Genomic DNA, 17,365 nt, shown 5'->3' on the forward strand with positions numbered 1-17,365 from the left:
ATCTTTGGAAGCACTAGCAATAAAGATCAGTGAAACTGTTGAGGAAATAAACTGGTGAAAATAAGTTCTCCATAAACACTGTTGAAAGACAATTCTTCAGGGTCTCACATTTCTAAGTCTTGTGAGCAGAAACATTGACTGTCCTTGTTACAGACTATCTTTTCAAGGATGTTTGTATTGAGAATAGCCTAGGAAGACAGAGATACGTCTTCCTCAGGAGCAAAGAGCAGATTTGCTCACAGCCTTGGTAGATAGATTCCCTTTGGAGTAAATAGCATGCATGCCCATGTCCATTACAAAATGGGACATGTACTGCAAATGTGGGACCCCTATGCATCAATAAATGTATGCTAGGTTACAGGTTACCTTATGTGCTTGTAAGTCCTTTACAGATCTCAGATTCTTTATAGTTCTTGACACATAGAAACTTCATTATAATTTATTGATTTTCAATTTATTTTTTTGCTTTTTGTAAGTTATCTTCCTTGATAATTCCATTTCTCAGTTTAAAATGACAAAGACATCTTTCACTTGATATTAAATACCTTTAACCTTTTTTCTCAGCTATACTGACTCAGGCATATCTGACATACCACATGCAACATACATGTTTAAGGAGTACAAGGTATTGATTTGATGCACTTATATACTGCAAGATGATTACCACCTTAAGCATTAGCTAACACATCCATCATGTCACATAATTACCATTTCTTTTTTGTGGTAAGAACATTTAGGATCCATTCTCTTCCCAACTTTCAGGTATACAGTATAGTACTGTTAACTAAAACACCATGATATAAATTAGATCCCCAGAAATTATTTATCTTATAACTGGAAGTCTGTACCCTTTGAACAGTAGCTCCCTATTTCACACCACCCTTCCACCGCTGGTAATCACCATTCTATTATGTTTCTATCAGTTCAGCTTTTTTAGAACCTACATGTAAGTGATATCATACAGTACTTGGTTTTCCCTGACTTGTTTCTCTTAGTGTAATGCCCTCAAGGTCCATCTGTGTTGTTGCAAATGGAAGGATGTCCTTTCTAATAATTGAATAATATTCCATTGTATATACAGGTTTCTCCCACTATCTAAAAACAGAGGATTCCAGTGAAAACTTTGAGTTTTTTAAAAAATTTTTTAACATTTACTTTTGAGAGACAGACAGAGAGAGAGAGAGAGAGAGAGAGAGAGAGAGAGAGAGAGAACAATAACATATGGGGGAGGGGCAGAGAAAGAGGGAGACACAGAATCTGAAGCAGGTTCCAGGCTCTGAGCTGTCAGCACAGAGCCCGATGTGGGGTTGGAACTCTCACAAACTGTAAGATCATGACCTGAGGTGAAGTCAGATGCTCAACCGACTGAGCCACCCAGGCACCCCCCCGACTATGAAACCTTTCTTAAGCTGAATTGGCATAAAGTAAGAAAGCAATGACAATTTCATAAATGGTCATAAAACCATTTCATAAAACCAACAATCTTCTTGGTATTTCTTCTGGTTAGCAAAAACAGGTAACTAGTGGAGGTCTTTCACAAAAGCAAAGTGATAGTATGGGAAACCTAAATATACCACATCTTCTTTATCCAGTCATCCATTAACGGACACTTAGGTTATTTCCATGTCTTGGCTATTATGAATAATGCTGCAATAAACATGGGAGTGCAGGTATCTCTTCGAGATCCTGCTTTCTTTTCCGTTGGATATGTACCTGGAAGTGATATTGCTAGTCCATATGGTAGTTCTATTTTTAAGACTTTAAGAAACTTCCACGCTGTTTTGCCATAGTGTCTGCACCAATTTACATACACACCAACAGTGCACAAGGGTTCCCTTTTTATCAGATCCTTGCTAGCACTTGTTATCTCTTGGCTTTTTATAACAGCCATTCTAACAAGTATGAGGTGATGACTCATTGTGATTTTGATTTGCACTTTCCTAATGATCAGTGACACTGAGCATCTTTTCATGTACCCATTGATTATTTGCATGTCTGTATAAATGGCTCTTCAGTGTCTCTGTGCATTTTTTAATCAGTTTTTTTTTAATTGAGTTGCAGGAGTTCTTCATATATTTTAAATATTAAGCTCATCATATACATGACTTGCAAATATTTTCTCGATTCACTAAGTTGCCTTTTCATTTTGTTGACGGTTTCCATTGCTGTGTAGAAGCTTCTTAGTTTGATGTAGTCCCACTTATTTACCTACGCCTTTGCTTTTGGTGTCAAATCCAAAATATCACTGCCAAAACCAATGTCAGGGAGCTTTTTCCCTGTTTTCCTCTAGGGGTTTTATAGTCTCAGGTGTTAGGTTGAAGTCTTTAGTCCATTTTGAGCTAATTTTTGTGAACGGTTTTAGGTAGGGGTCCAATTTCATTCTTCTACATGTGGTTACTCGGTTTTCCCAGCACCTCTTATTGAAGACACCATTCCCCATTGAGTATAGTTGGCTCTTTTGTCAAATATAAGTTGGCCATATATGCAAAGGTTTGTTTCTAGGCTCTTGATTTGGTTCCTTTTGTCTATTTGCCTATTTTTATGCCAGTACTATGCTGTTTTGATTATTACAGCTTTGTAATATAGTCTGAAATCAGGAAATGTGAAGCCTTCAGCTTTGCTCTTCTTTCACAGTCTTGCTTTGGTTATTTAGGGTCTTTTGTGGTTCCATATAAATTTTAGAACTGTGATTTTCTATTTCCGTGAAAAATACTCTTGGAATTTCGATAAGGATTGAACTGAAACTATAGATGGATATTTAACCATATTAATTCTGATCAATGAACATGGAATATCTTTCCATTTGTGTTTCTGTCATTTTCTTTCATCAAAGTCTTGTAGTTTTCAGTAACAGATCTTATAGCTTCTGGTTAAATTTATTCCTAAGTATTTTCTTATTTTTGATGCTATTGTGAATGGGACTCTTCTCTTTATTTCTTTTTCAAGTATTTCACTGTTAGTGTACAGAATGCAACTAAGTTTTATATATTGATTTTGTATCCCAAAACTTTACTGAATTTGTTGATTAATACCAACAGTTTTTTGATGAAGTCATAAGCATTTTTTAATATATAAAATCATATCATTTGTAACCAGAGGCAATTTTACTTCCTTTTTTTAAAATGTTTATTTTGAGAGAGAGCGTAAGTGAGTGGGGGAGGGGCAGAAAGAGAGAGAGAAGGAGAGAGGGACTCCCAAGCAGGCTCCACATTGATGTCAGTGCAAAGCCAGATGTGGAGCTCAATCTCACAAACCACGAGATCATGACCTGAGCTAAAATCAAGAGTCAGAAACTGAAATGACAAAGCCACTGAAGCACCCCTACTTCTTCCATTCTGATTTGGATGTCTTTTATTGCTTTTTATTGTCTAATTGCTTAATGAAGACTTCCAGTACTTTGTTGAATAGCAGTGATGAAAATGGGCACCCTTGTCTTGTTCATGATAGTAAAGGAAAAGGTTTCAACTTTTTACCCTTGGGTATGATGTTAGCTGTGGGCTTGTCATATTACTATTATGTACATTCCTTCTATATCCAGTTGAGAGTTTTTATCATAAAAGAATATTGTATTTTGCCAAATACTTTTTCTGCATCTATTGAGAGGATCATGTAATTTTAATCTTTCATTCTATTAATGTGGTATATCACATTTATTTACTTGTGTGTACTGAAGCATCCTTGCATCCCAGGGATAAATCCCATGTGATCATGGTGTATGATCCTTTTAATCTGTTCAGTTCAGTTTGCTAATATTATGTTAAGAATTTTTGCATCTACATTCATCAAGGATATTGGATTGTTGTTTACTTCTCTTATATTCTCTTTATCTGGCTTTAGTATTAGGCTAATGTTGGCATTGTAAAAAAGTTTGGAAGTGTTCTTTTTTGATTTTTTTGGGAAGAATTTGAGAAAGATTAGCTTTAATCCTTTACATATTTGGTAGAATTCACTAGTGAAGCCATCTTTTCCTAGACTTCTCTTTGATGAGTAATTGTTGGTTAACGATTCAATCTCTTTACTCATCCAATTTGTTGGTTTATAATTGTTCATAATCCTTTGTATTTCTGTGGTTATCAGTTGCACTCTATCTTCTTTCATTTTATATTATAAATTATTTTCTCAGTCTAGCTAAAAGTGTTGAGCTTATCTTTTCCAAACAAACAAACAAACAAACAGACCTTGTTCTTAGTTTTGTTGATTTTTCCTATTGTTTTTTGGTCTTATTTCTGTTATAATCTTTGTTAATTCCTTCCTTCTGCTAACTTTGGGCTTAAGTTTGTTCTTTTTCTAGTTCTCTGATATGTAAATTTAGGTTATTTATTTGAGATTTTTGGCCCATTGGTTATTTAGGAGTGCTGTTTTACATCCACATATTTGTGATTTTTCCAGATTTCCTTCTGTTAATTGATTTCTAGTTTCACACTGTTGTGATTTAAAGATACTTGGTATGATTTCAATCTTTTAAAATCTGCTAAGAATCTTCCATGTACACCTGAGAAAAAAGTGTATTCTGCTGCTGTTGGATCAAGTATTTTATCTATATTTGTTAGGTACATTTGGTCTGAAGTATGGTTCAAGCCCAATGTTTCCTCATTGATTTTCTATCTGGATGATCTATCCATTGTTGAAAGTGGGGTAATGAAGTCCCCTACTATTACTGTATTGCTTTCTATTTCTCCCTTCAGATCTGTTAGTATCTGCTTAGTATATTTAGGTGCTCCAATGCTGGGTGCATATATACTTAAATGGTTAGATCTTCTTGAAGAACTGACCTCTTTATCATTATATAATGACCTTCTTTATCTCATTTTCATTGTTTTTTAAAAAAAATTATTAACGTTGATTCACTTTTTGAGAGACAGAGACAGAGACAAGTGTGAGCAGGGCAGCGGCAAAGAAAGAGGGAGACACAGAATCTGAAGCAGGCTCCAGGCTCTGAGCTGTCAGCACAGAGCCCGACGCGGAGCTCCAACCCACGAACCGGGAGATCATGACCTGAGCCAAAGCTGGATGCTCAATCGACTGAGCCACCTAGTTGCCCGTCTCTTATTATCATTTTGACTTAAAGTCTATTTTGTGTGATATAAGTACAACTAACCTTAAAAAAACAAGTATAGCTATCCTTATTCTTCTTAGGTTTCTGCTTGCATTGAATGTCTTTCTCCATTGCTTCACTTTGAGCCCATGTGTGTCCTTAAAGCTGAAGTGAGTCTCTCGTAGGCAGCATATAGTTGGTTCTTTTTTTGTCTACTCAGCCACTCTATGACTTTTGGTTGGAGAATTCAATCCATTTACATTTAGAGTACTGATATGTAAGGATTAATTAATGCCATTTCATTAGTTGTTTTCTGGCTGTTTTGTAGCTTTCTTCTTCCAGTCTTTGTTTTTCCTAACAAATCCACTGATTGTAGATTACAATCTTCTCTTTTCTTGCAACTTTCAATATTATCTCTTTGATTTTGATTTTTGACAGTTTTATTATAGTGTGTTGGAGGGGATCTCCCTAGATTTAGTTGGTTTGGTGGTGACCTATGAGCTTTATGTACTTGGATATCCAAATGTCTTCCCATGTTTGGGACACTCTCAGTAATTATTTCTTCAAATAGGCTTTCTGTTCCCTTCTCCCTCTCTTTTTCTTCTGGAGCTTGAATAATTACAAATTATTACTTTTGCTGGTATCTCATAGATCAGGAAGCCTTTCTTCACTCTTTTTCATTCTTTTTTTCTTTGCTCTCCTCTGACTGGAATTTCAAGTTCCTATCTTTTATCACAGACTCTTTTTTTCTGTTTGGTTCATTCTGTCGTGAATGCTCTCTACTGCATTTATCATTTCATTCACCAAATTCTTCAGCTCCAGAATTTGCTTTTGATTTTTTTTTTTTAATGATTTCTATCTCTTTGTTAATCTTCTCATTTTGTGCACGGCTTTCTTAATCTTGTTGAATTATCTTTCTGTGTTTTCTTGTAGCTGAGTTTCCTTAAAATGGCTACTTTGAATTCTTTATTGGGTAAATTTCTGATCTCCCTGTTTTTGGTTTCGGTTACTGGAGGATTATGATCCTTTGGTGATGTCATTTTCCCCTGATGTTTCATGTTCCTTGGAGTTTTGCATTTCTACCTTAACATTTGAAGTAGCAGTCACCTCCTCCAGTATTTACTGTCTTCGGGGCAGAAATATTTCCTCAGTCTTGACAGGGATTCTGAGGTTTTCTCAGACTTTCTATGGATATACCTGCTCTATATTTCTTGCTCCCTCTTTGGCAAACTTTTTAATATTGTATTCCTTCTCTCCTTCCTGCAACATATCAGGCTGAGTGCTGACTGCCTATCTTTTATTTCTCAAATGTGATGCCACAGCTCATTTACGGTCTCTTCCTGGCCTGCAGCTACAGATCTGCCAAAGTTTACTTTTGTCACTGCCTTCAGCAGTGCACATAGGGAGCCAGATGCAGAGTAGAAGGGAGGGTGTGGGTGAGGCATATGGAATGGTGGGGGTACCCATGGCCAGTTGGAGGGATCCACAGCCGAGGCTGTCCAAGTAGCTCATGAGCAAACTTTTAACGGAGTTTGTGATGTAGTGAGAAGTATGAGTCCCTTTAATGCTTTCTGAGAGACCCATCTGCCACTCTCCCAGTCTCTTTCCACTTTACCCCCCAAGTCATGGAACTCCTGATTTAGAACTCTAGATGGGGTGAGAGAGAGAGAGAGAGAGAGAGAGAGAGAGAGAGAGAGAGAGAAAGCGAGAGAGAGAGAGAGAGAGAGAGAGAGAGAGAGAGAGAGAGAGAGAGAGAAAAGCCACTTTGGCAATGTCCTGCACAGCTAGGGAAGCTGGGTACTCAACTCATCCATTCTCCTTTTTCTCTGCATGAAAAATCACAGGCCAAGAAGGGTTCTCTTAGACCTAAGCTGTGCTATTTTGGGCAAGGGATGATATATTTAAAGACAAGCTATTCTCTTGCTAGAATTCTAATGCATCCAAACTTGTACTTTTTTTTTTTTTTTTTTTTTTTTTTTGCCAATGGAATACTGGAACTTCTCTTCTGGAAATATGAACTTCTGTAAAGGTTCTCTCAACCCTGGGTAACTATCTAAATCTAATTCCCCAGGGGTTCCCAGACTGTAGCCACGAGCATCAAGAGCTGGTAAACAGGCCACTGCAGGGTCAAGACTGAAATCCTTCTGCTTATTATCCAATGCACAGGTGGGTGAGATGCCTCCAGGGTTCCTTAGTATATGGTATTAGATCCCACAGCTCCCACAGTCACTTTTGTTCATGGATAGATGCTAAATTTTTGTTGTTGTGGGTGGGACAAAAACAAAAGACATTTTATACTGCCATGATGCTGATATTACTGCCTTTCATCTTTATGTAATATGGGGTACTGGAATCACTCATACATAATAGTCTCTATGCTTTAATGTGAATGTGTATGGCATGTAACCACAAAATTCTACCAGTCTGGTTGACTTAATTTTCCAAGATTCAGAAAATCTGTCCTTTCTGAATCTTGATATCACATAACATGGTAGAACAAATGTTAAACTAATTCATTACATTGTTCTTATCAAGTATAGAATTACATTTCCTCTTTTTAGTCCAACTCTTTCTTTGCCTCATTATTTGCTTCCACTCCAACAAGAGATTCCATATCATACGTTCACTTCTGTAACTTAGTTCAATTGCACTGTTTCTAAATACATTATCAGACAGCCTATACACTTTATTACAGCCAATTCTGTCCCAGTACAAACAATGAATGACCTTTGGACTACTTCGGTTACTGTAGGCTTAGCAATGTATTTTCAGAATACTGATAAACTTTATGAACAAAGTTCCTATTTAACTGCATAAATGGGAATCAAAGGACATAATATACCACCATTTCCAGTTTTTGTGATATACATCAGAGCAGGGCATGACAGAGCAAGGTTTATTATTCCTGGTTAAGTAACACTAGGGCACTTTCTCTCTGTGTCTTAATTACCTTTCCTTGATTCTTTTAGGAGTTAAATAGGCCATTTTTTATTATCTAGAATGGAGTGAGAAAAACGAAGCTCTAGGAAAAAGTTCAGTTTATCTTTGACATTTTAGTTTTCCATAAACCCAATTTTATCTTGGCCTTCCTTCTTTGCTCCCTTTTTTCAAAGTTGCGTTCATCAGCTTCTCTACTGGCTTACCTTCTTGTTCTTATTCTACCCAGGACAACCCCAACCTCATAAAATATTATGCTACAAAGCTGCCTCTGATCCTTGCTATAATTCCCTTCTCTATCTTGAGAGGCAGTATGTCAAACGGTAAGGAACACAGGCTATTGAACCATACTGCTTGGGTCTGAATCCCATCTCTGCCACTTACTACCTGGTAACAACAAATAAGACACATTTATAACCATAATGGGAGATTTTACCACACTTTTCTTGGTAGTTGATAGCACTAGCAGCCATAAATTCATGAAGAATATGAAAAATTTGAACAAAATGATCTATAAACAACCCAGCATATTTTACACTTAACCCAGCAATCTGATGAATACACATTCCTAGTATAAAGCAAGTCTCCAAGAATACTGAAATACTGAAATCACAGACTTTTCTAACCACAATGAAGATAAACTAGAAATCAACAATAAAAAGACAACCAGGAAATCAATACATTTGGAAACAAAGAAACACAGCCTTGGAAATACAGGCTCTTTAGTTAGTAAGAGACAGAGATGTGGTCAGATAATCTCAGGCTGTGTGGGATTTTTATAAGGATATAAAGTAAGGACATCCAAGGAAGTGACTCTGCAGCCAAACAGCCAGTTCTTATGAAACTGAAATGCTGTTCATTTCCTGGACTAATATCCTAGTATCACTCTAGTAGCAGTTCAGAAACCAGTGTTTGGTCTTTCCTTTTCTAGTCATTTCTCCATTCTCACGTTCCTCTCTATCTCTGACACTCTCCCTGCTTTGCTTTTGTTCCTTTTTACTTTCATCCCTATCTTGTAATAAATGGTTTATTCATGGCTTCTATTGTCTCATGACTTTTGTCTATGACCTTCTCTTGATTTCTGCCACTGTTTAGTAACTGGGTCTCTTCTTTTGTGTCCCATGTTTGAATTATTCAAGACAAATGATCTGAATACTTTATTCAGTCATTCTTCTAATAGAAAATGCTCCAAATCAGCAGAGTTAATGCAGCAGCCACCTTCAAAAATTACCAGTCTTCTCTATGTTCACGCTGTAGATGACTACCTTTGGTCTAAGTGCCAACCTCTAATTCAAATTGCAGGGTCACTTGATACAAAATATGGCAATTTTTGGACAAGAACGGTCTCTGGTCCCTTATTTCAGAAGACTATGGGCAGGCACTCAATTTCTTGGATTTCTGAGCAAGGCAAAAATAACAACTGCTAAATATAGGACAACATATCTAGTGTATTCTTTAAAATGGTTTTGTTTACCTATAGTGCTTTAAATCAAAGATTTCCCAACCAAATTATTATTGGTATGCTGCATGATTTCCCATTTGGGGTAGTATGTGTGTATAAAGTCCTATCATTGACTAGTCCTATGGAGTCCTGTCATTGACTAGTAAATTGTTTATGTTTATATCCAGAAAATGAAGGAATAGATGTATTTATTATTTTTATAAACCATTTTATATACTAATGAGAAAAAAACTTCTAAACAACCCTGAATCAAAGAATAAACTGCTCACAAAATTTAGAAAATACTGAGAACCAAAGGATAAAAAGAACATATTAAAAACTTGTACTAAAGCAGTACTTAGGGAAAAACTTATCAACTTAAATGTATAAAGCAGAAAAAAAGAAATGCTATAATCAATAAGCTAAACATCTACTTATAGAAGCTTTAAAAAGCAAAATAAACCTTTAGAAAGTAAGAGGAACTACTAAAGTCAAAAGGAAAACTAATAAAACCCAAAACAAAACACACGAGACAATTAACATCAAGTTAGTTCTTTGAAAAAACTAGTAAAATGACACTTCTGATGGGACCAGTCAAGAAAAAGAGAATAAAGGCACAAATAACTGACAACAAAAATAAAACAGAAAAACACTACAGATACTTAAGATGTTAAAAAAAATAATTGAAGGATACTATGAATTATTTGGTGCCAATAAATTAATAAATTTAGACAGAACAAACTCCTTAAAAAACATAATTTACCAAAACTGATTGACAAAGAAATAAAATATAGTATATTTCCACTATTACTATATCACCTGAATCTAACCATAAGGAAACATAATACACATAATACAAACCTAAACGGAACAATGGTCTACAAAACTAGCCAATACTCTTTATGAAAGACAAAGAAAATACAAGGAACTATTCCAGATTAAATGAGTCTAAAGAATTTAAATGGTCATGAAAACTGAATGCAATGTGTGATCCTGAGTTTGATCCTGGAAAAGGGGAAAAGTCAGGCAGGACATTATTAAGACAAACAATAAAATATCAAATGAGTTTTGCATTAGATATCAATATTGTATCAATATTAAATTTCATAAAGTTGATCACTGTCCTATGGTTAAGTAAGAAAGTATTTTTGTTCTTAGTCAATATGCCCTTAAGTATTTACGGATAAAAGAACATGATGCCTCTAAAAAACAAATGATCCAGGAAAAAAAAAATCCGTGTGTGTGTGTGTGTGTATAACCTATCTATAAAAAGAAGGAATGATAAACATGACAAAATTGTAACTTGTGATTCTGATGAAGAGTATATAGGATTATTCTGTACTATTTTAGTAACTCTTCTGTAAATTCTCTATTATATTTTATAAGCTTTATGACTTTGCTTTTCATATTTGTCTTCAATCCACCTTAAACTGAATTTTACATAGTATTTTTTTTCCACATGAATACCTAATTGTCCCAACATCATTTATTGAAAATCTCAACTTTTCTTGAAATCTTGAGGTTTCTCTATATGTTGCTCTGGATATATTATGTCCAAGTATGGATACGTCTATATCTGGCCTTTCTCTTCTGTTCCATTTACACTAAAATTAAGACCTCTAATTTATCAAAAGACAGCACAAAGATAATGGGGAAAAAAAAAACCAATGACACAAGAGAAGATTTATTTACAAAACATGTAACAAAGGCCAATACATAGAAAAGTATTCCAAATCAAGATGAAAAAGAAAGGTAATCCTATAGAAAAATGATTAAACAATTTGAACAGGTACTTTACAAACAGGAAATCTACATAGCCAATAGTCATACAAAATAGTGCTCAACCTCACAGGTCATCAGAGAAATGCAAATTAAAACTACAATGGTATCAGACTGGCAAAATTTAAAGTCTGCCAAAAATCAAGAGGTGTGGGGTGTATGTGGAATAACAAGAGCTCTCATCAAGTGTTGGTGGCAGTGAAAACTGGCACCACTTTGGAAAATAGTGTGGCATTTGCTTGTAAATAACTGATGTTATACAGATCCTATGACATAGCAATTTCCCTTACAAGTAAATAATTTAGAGAAACTATCATGCCAGGGAGTATGTACAAGAATGTTCATAGTAGCTTGGTTTGTAATAGCTACAAGTTAGGAGTAATCCAAATGTCCATCAGCAGAATGGATACACATACTGTGGGTATATGCAAATAAAATACATCACACCAATGAAAATGAACAGTTATAGCTACTGATAAAAACATGGATTAACCTCACAAACACAATCTTGAGTGAAAGAAGATATAAAAGAATATACACTGTATCATCTCATTTATATAGAATTCAGTAACATAGGCTGAATAACATGACAGAATGAAACAACTTGTATTATTTAGAACACATACACAGATGGTAAAACTAAAAGAAGTGATGAACTCCTTATCAGAAAAGACAAGATGGTGATTACTTCTAAATGTCAGGGAGAGAAGAGAAACTGGAAAAAACACACAAGGCACTGCTGTGGTATTCACAATTTTCTATTTCTTGATCTGGGTGACAGTTAAAAGGATATGTGCCTTTAATTAATTGTTAAAATGTGCATGTTTTATGTACTTTTCTAATTTTGATAATATGTTTTATAATTAAGAAAAGAAAAAGGAAAAAAAGAAAACACGGTGTTTTCAAGGACCTACTAGTAAGTAGGTCAGGAAAATTAATGTGTGTACAGAGCATACAAAGAGATAAGACTGGAAAAGTAGTCAGATGTTTCATATATCAAAGCCTCTTGATAAGCTATACAATAAAATTGTACAAAAATTTCTGCACAAGGTCCATAGTAAGCCTACAGCAAACATGTGTCTAGATTACTACCCCCTGACTCTCCAAGTTTGTAATACACATTCCTAAATGAGGCAAAAGGAGGAAAAGTCGGAGAAAGAGTCTAGATTAGTTTAAGATGGCTCTCTTGTTCCTGATTTCTGTTTCTAATGAGACCTGACTAATACCTGTTCTTAGGTTCCAGTGGCTAGCCTGTATCATATAGTTTTCTATTTTAGTTACACTTAGATGATTTTTCTTATTGGCAAGAGTTGTAACTGAGACAAATCATGTGCTTAACTGTATTGTTTTATTATTAACTTAAGAAATCAAACAATAACACAACAGTAAATGTCTCTTTTCTAATTTATCAACATAAGGGTAAAAATCAGGTTTTTTATTCATAATGAAATTCAAAGACAATTAATACTGATCAAAATGTTCTAACATCACTTCTTTAACTTACCCTCAAAGTATGGTGCTCTTGTGCTAATAAAAGTCTTAGTTCTTCATGTAGTGTTATAACTTCCAGAAACTGACCCCATAAAGCCATGAGAAGGGAACAAAGTTGTGCAAGATTCATATTTATAAGTTCTGCCAGTTCATCAGGATTTTCTATTTTCTGAAATGACAAGAAAAAAACTTCACTGCTTCCTGAGACTTACTATATCTAAATATAATGTTATTGGAACATCAATACAAAGGCAAATTTTTAGTTTTAAAAAGTGTGTGTGTGTGCACGTGCTCATATGTATAGAGACCAAGTGAGCAATGGCTTTTTAAAAAAATTTGACAGTTACTACAGCAACTTAATTGATATTTCAATATCTGAGATATCTTGTTACCAAAATAATGTCAAATATAGTTTAAAATTACACATAGGATTCTAAAGAGCATGATCAACTCAAACACTAAAATCTTGAGAATTTTAAACATAAGTACAAATCATGATGAAAGTTATAGAAGTGTTAGAAGATAATGAAATCTTAAGATTTTTCCTCCAATCTGCTAACTGAAGTACTTAGAAAATCTGTAACTCCTCAAAAAGAACAGAAATACTTTCTAAAGTACTAACTGCTTTTCCTTCATCCTAAGTTTCTAAGTTTTATTTTGCCCTTGGTAGTCCTTTTATAGTCATCAAACACTTCTTTCTCTTTTCTAACAATTCATTTACCCACTGTTTATTGAGCACATTTTAAATGCTAGGGCCCACATTCCAATCTACATCAAAGATTAACAGGAGAAGCTCAGTTTAGTAAGGAAACAAAAGTGGATAACCAATTTTACTATGCTGTTATGAGGGTTCTAATAGTGGTATTAAATTGTCCCATTTATTTATATATTCACCTAAACTCATGATAAAAGTTAAAAGTAATGAACTATACCACAAAATGCAGAATCTTCTATAAGCCATTGGATTTCTTGCGTAAATAAAATAAGGATTTGTGAACAAAGAAAAATAAGACTATATTATACATCAGAATAATTCCTTCTCTTTTGGACAGGCATTTTTGTTATGAAGGCAAGCCTTTCTTTAATTCACTGAGGCAGCACTGTTCAGGCAGATTATATCTTGCTGGAAAAATTTGTCTTTAATTGCTAGTAACACTAGGAAATCTACCTTAAATATACAGATAGATGATGATTTCATTTCCCCATCCTAAAGAAGGTAGTAGTCTATTCCGGTTAAGATTGAAAGCCATTCTCATAGTTTCAATTATCACATACACTAATGACTGCTGAATCTTTATATCTGGACCACATCTCTCCCGAACTCTAGAGCCATCACTCACTAGATGACTATATTTGAATGTGATAAGAAATGTGTTCAAGTTCAGCATATCCTAAAGAGTACTAATTATATCTTCATGCTCCCTTTAAAAAAAAATGTTGCTTATCACACTTAATCTTACTCAGTTTATTTTTACTTCTTTTTTTTAAAGTTTATTTATTTATTTTGAGAAAGAGAGAGAGAGCAAGGGAGGGGCAGAGAGAGAGGGGGAGAGAGAATCCCAAGCAGGCTGTGCACTGTCAGGGCAGAGCCCAACGTGGGGCTCAAGCTTAGGAACCATGAAATCATGACCTGAGCCAAAATCAAGAGTTGGGGGCCTAACTGAGCCACCCAGGCACCCCTATTTTTACTTATTTTTGAAGTTTGCAATTCAGTAGGCTTTTCTTTTCTATCCTAGCTCGGAGAGGACATAAAACAAAAATTCAGCAAAATTATTAAGAAGGGAATGGATTGTGTTTTATTCACTTTTGTGACTTTGGTTACTAGTACACACAGTAGTCACTCAATAAATATTTATTGAATGAATAAATGAATGAATGAATAAGGAATTACAGACTTCAGATAAGGAAAAAGTCCCCCAAATTTATGGACAAACTAGAAAATGCTGAAAAATTCCAGAATTCCTGAATGGAAACTAAAAGACTCAACATATAATAAATATTGATTCATCAATGTATAATAAATCTACAAATGTATTTTGCCCCAGGATATAGTTTATAAATGTATTAGAAATGATGCTAACAAGTTTTTCATGTCTCTCTTAAGAACAAACAGAAGATTAAAGTGTACTCTAAAATAAGTTGAAACAAGCAGTCTTGTTCCAAGAATAGTGTTAAGGGAGTTTAGAAAAAGATGACTTGAATAAACATTTGACAGTAACTAAACAGCAGTGTGTAAGGCAAGCAATGCTATTCTTTGTATAATCTCCACGCATGTAGAAATAATTCTCTTGGTTTTACCATAGGTTGAACAATGTAAACAACACTTTTTTTTAATCCCCTGAAAGCAAGGCTGTCTAGCTACCCTGTAATTATTAATTTTCCTTTTCAGAAATCATGGCACCAACGTTCTTAGAGGAGTTTAGTATTTTCATTATTAGGAAAGCATCCTTACAAGCATAAATAAATTACTCCTCTGGTTTACATAAATCTTTGCACTATGTCTCAAAATATAAATAATAATAAAATATTTTTATGTTAAAAAGGAAATTAGAAAAAATTTTGACAAATTGTGTTATATGTATAAATGTAGGAATACGATCTTACATTTGTATAATATTTTCTCAAATAACATCTTGTCTTTTATGGATATGTACTTTTTCATAGCAGTCACTGATCTTGTTTGATTACAAAATGCTGCTTACTTAAATATTAGACTTGGAAAACAGGTGAAGAACAAAAAAGAAAATTAAGTTCATTTTAGCGTGGAGTCTTCAATTTTTTTTCAGTTATATACCTAGAGAAAACTCTAGAATCATATATACTATTATGCCATTTCCATTGAATAATGAGGATTTTTTTAAACGTTTATTTATTTTTGAGAGAGAGAGCGTGTGAGCAGGGGAAGGGCAGAGAGAGAGGGAGACACAGAATCTCAGGTAGGCTCTAGGCACTGAGCTGTCAGCACAGAGTCCAATGACATGGGGCTCGAACCCATGGACTGTGAGATCATGACTTGAGCCTAAGTGGACGCTTAACTGACTGAACCACCAGGTGCCCTTTGAAAGCATGTTTTTCAGGTTGTATAACTTTTTTATTAAAAAAAAAAAAATTTTTTTTTTACATTTATTTATTTTTGAGAGACAGAGAGACACAGAGTACAAGTGGGGGAGGGGCAGAGAATGAGACACAGAATCCAAAGTAGGCTCCAGGCTCTGAACTGTCAGCACAAAGCCCGATGCAGGGCTCAAACCCGAAAACTGTGAGATCATGACCTGAGCCAAAGTCGAATGCTTAACTGACTGAGCCACCCAGGCACCCCTGTATAACATTTTTTAGACTCTAAGTGTCCCATAACTTGTTTAACCATTCTCCTACCATTGGGTATTTACTTAGGTTAATATTTTTACATTATAAATTACAATGTATATGAATCTGATTTTTTATTTGGTACTGAATGACAAGTAATACCCTGGCTTTGAATATATACTGCCAAATTAATATCTGAAAAAGATCTCCAAGATCTATGAGAGAAATATAAGAATCTGTATCTTATCACATCTTAACAAGCATTACATTATTAGAAAATCACAGCCAAGTATTTGAGAATACTTAAAATTTTGTTTATTTCATGATTGTGAGATTGAATATGTTTCAATTATTAACCTATTTTGTAAATGAGTATCCTATACTAACTTAAAAAATGGTTATAGGTTTTCTTATTGATTTGAAAGAGCTCTTCAAATATTATATCTTTTGTCTATTCTATTTGCTGTCAAAATTTACCATATGTTGTTGATCTTAAATTTTATGATGTCCATTTACATACTGAAATTTAAATGTGTACCTAAAAAATTATTAGTAATATATCAATACATACAGTATTTTTAAAATCTAGCACAGATGGATATAGAGCAAAGAATAAAAATTTTCCTTTACAATTCCATCCTTCATGCAACTCTTGTCTGTATTATTGTTAACAGTTTGAAATACATACATATGTGTATGTATATATATGATACAAAGTATATGTATTGTATGTATATATAAGTAGGGGAGGGGCAGACAGAGAGGGACAGAGAGAATCCCAAGCAGGGTTGGTGGTCAGTGCAGAGCCAAATGTGGGGCTCTATCTCACAAACAGTGAGATCATAACCTGAGCTGAAACAGACTCAGATGCTGAACTGAGTCCCCACCAAGAAGCTGCTGTTTTTCTATTCTTTTAGAGAAGTCATTCTCTATTTCCATTAGTTTTATATACATTTTAACATACATTTGGGCAAGTCCCGCTACAAAAATGTATTTTTTAAGGTTTTTCTTAGTCATTTTTACCTTTCTCCAAGTGCTCTTTACAGTGAGTCAAATTTTAACATTTCCAATGGTATTTTGATATGAATGTATCAATTATTAACTTAAGAAAAACTGGTATCTTTCAGTGACTGTTTCTCTTTCCATTCAAAAGTATCATGTTACCTTATTCAAATATCTCAGTGAAACACTGAAGATTTTTTCACATTAATTGTACACATCTTATTAAGATTACTTCTAAATGTTTAAAGTTCTTGTGAGCAACTATTATGACAACATTGTTGATTTTTAAAGAAAATACTCTTATTTGAGCTGTGGGGAAAACTTCTAGAAGAGGATACAAAATTACTTGTGTATCATGCATATGTATAATTTTA

At 34.3% G+C, this 17,365-nt stretch overlaps 1 protein-coding gene across 14 annotated transcripts in view; it reads right to left on the reverse strand.

The window, feature by feature from the left end:
* FAM135A (family with sequence similarity 135 member A) overlaps positions 1-17,365 on the reverse strand; it is a 120,474-nt gene that overhangs the window by 39,195 nt on the left and 63,914 nt on the right. For 12 of the 14 annotated variants that reach the window (XM_019417663.2, XM_053904762.1, XM_019417664.2 and 9 more), the window contains one exon: positions 12,697-12,852. The exons of the other annotated variants lie outside the window; for them this stretch is intronic. In XM_019417663.2, the coding sequence (XP_019273208.1) occupies positions 12,697-12,852 (156 nt within the window). The remainder of the gene's footprint in view (positions 1-12,696; positions 12,853-17,365) is intronic. 14 annotated transcript variants of the gene reach the window in all.

Source organism: Panthera pardus, unplaced genomic scaffold (assembly GCF_024362965.1).
Source record: "Panthera pardus isolate Hobbes unplaced genomic scaffold, ASM2436296v1 HiC_scaffold_17, whole genome shotgun sequence".
NCBI lineage: Eukaryota > Metazoa > Chordata > Mammalia > Carnivora > Felidae > Panthera > Panthera pardus.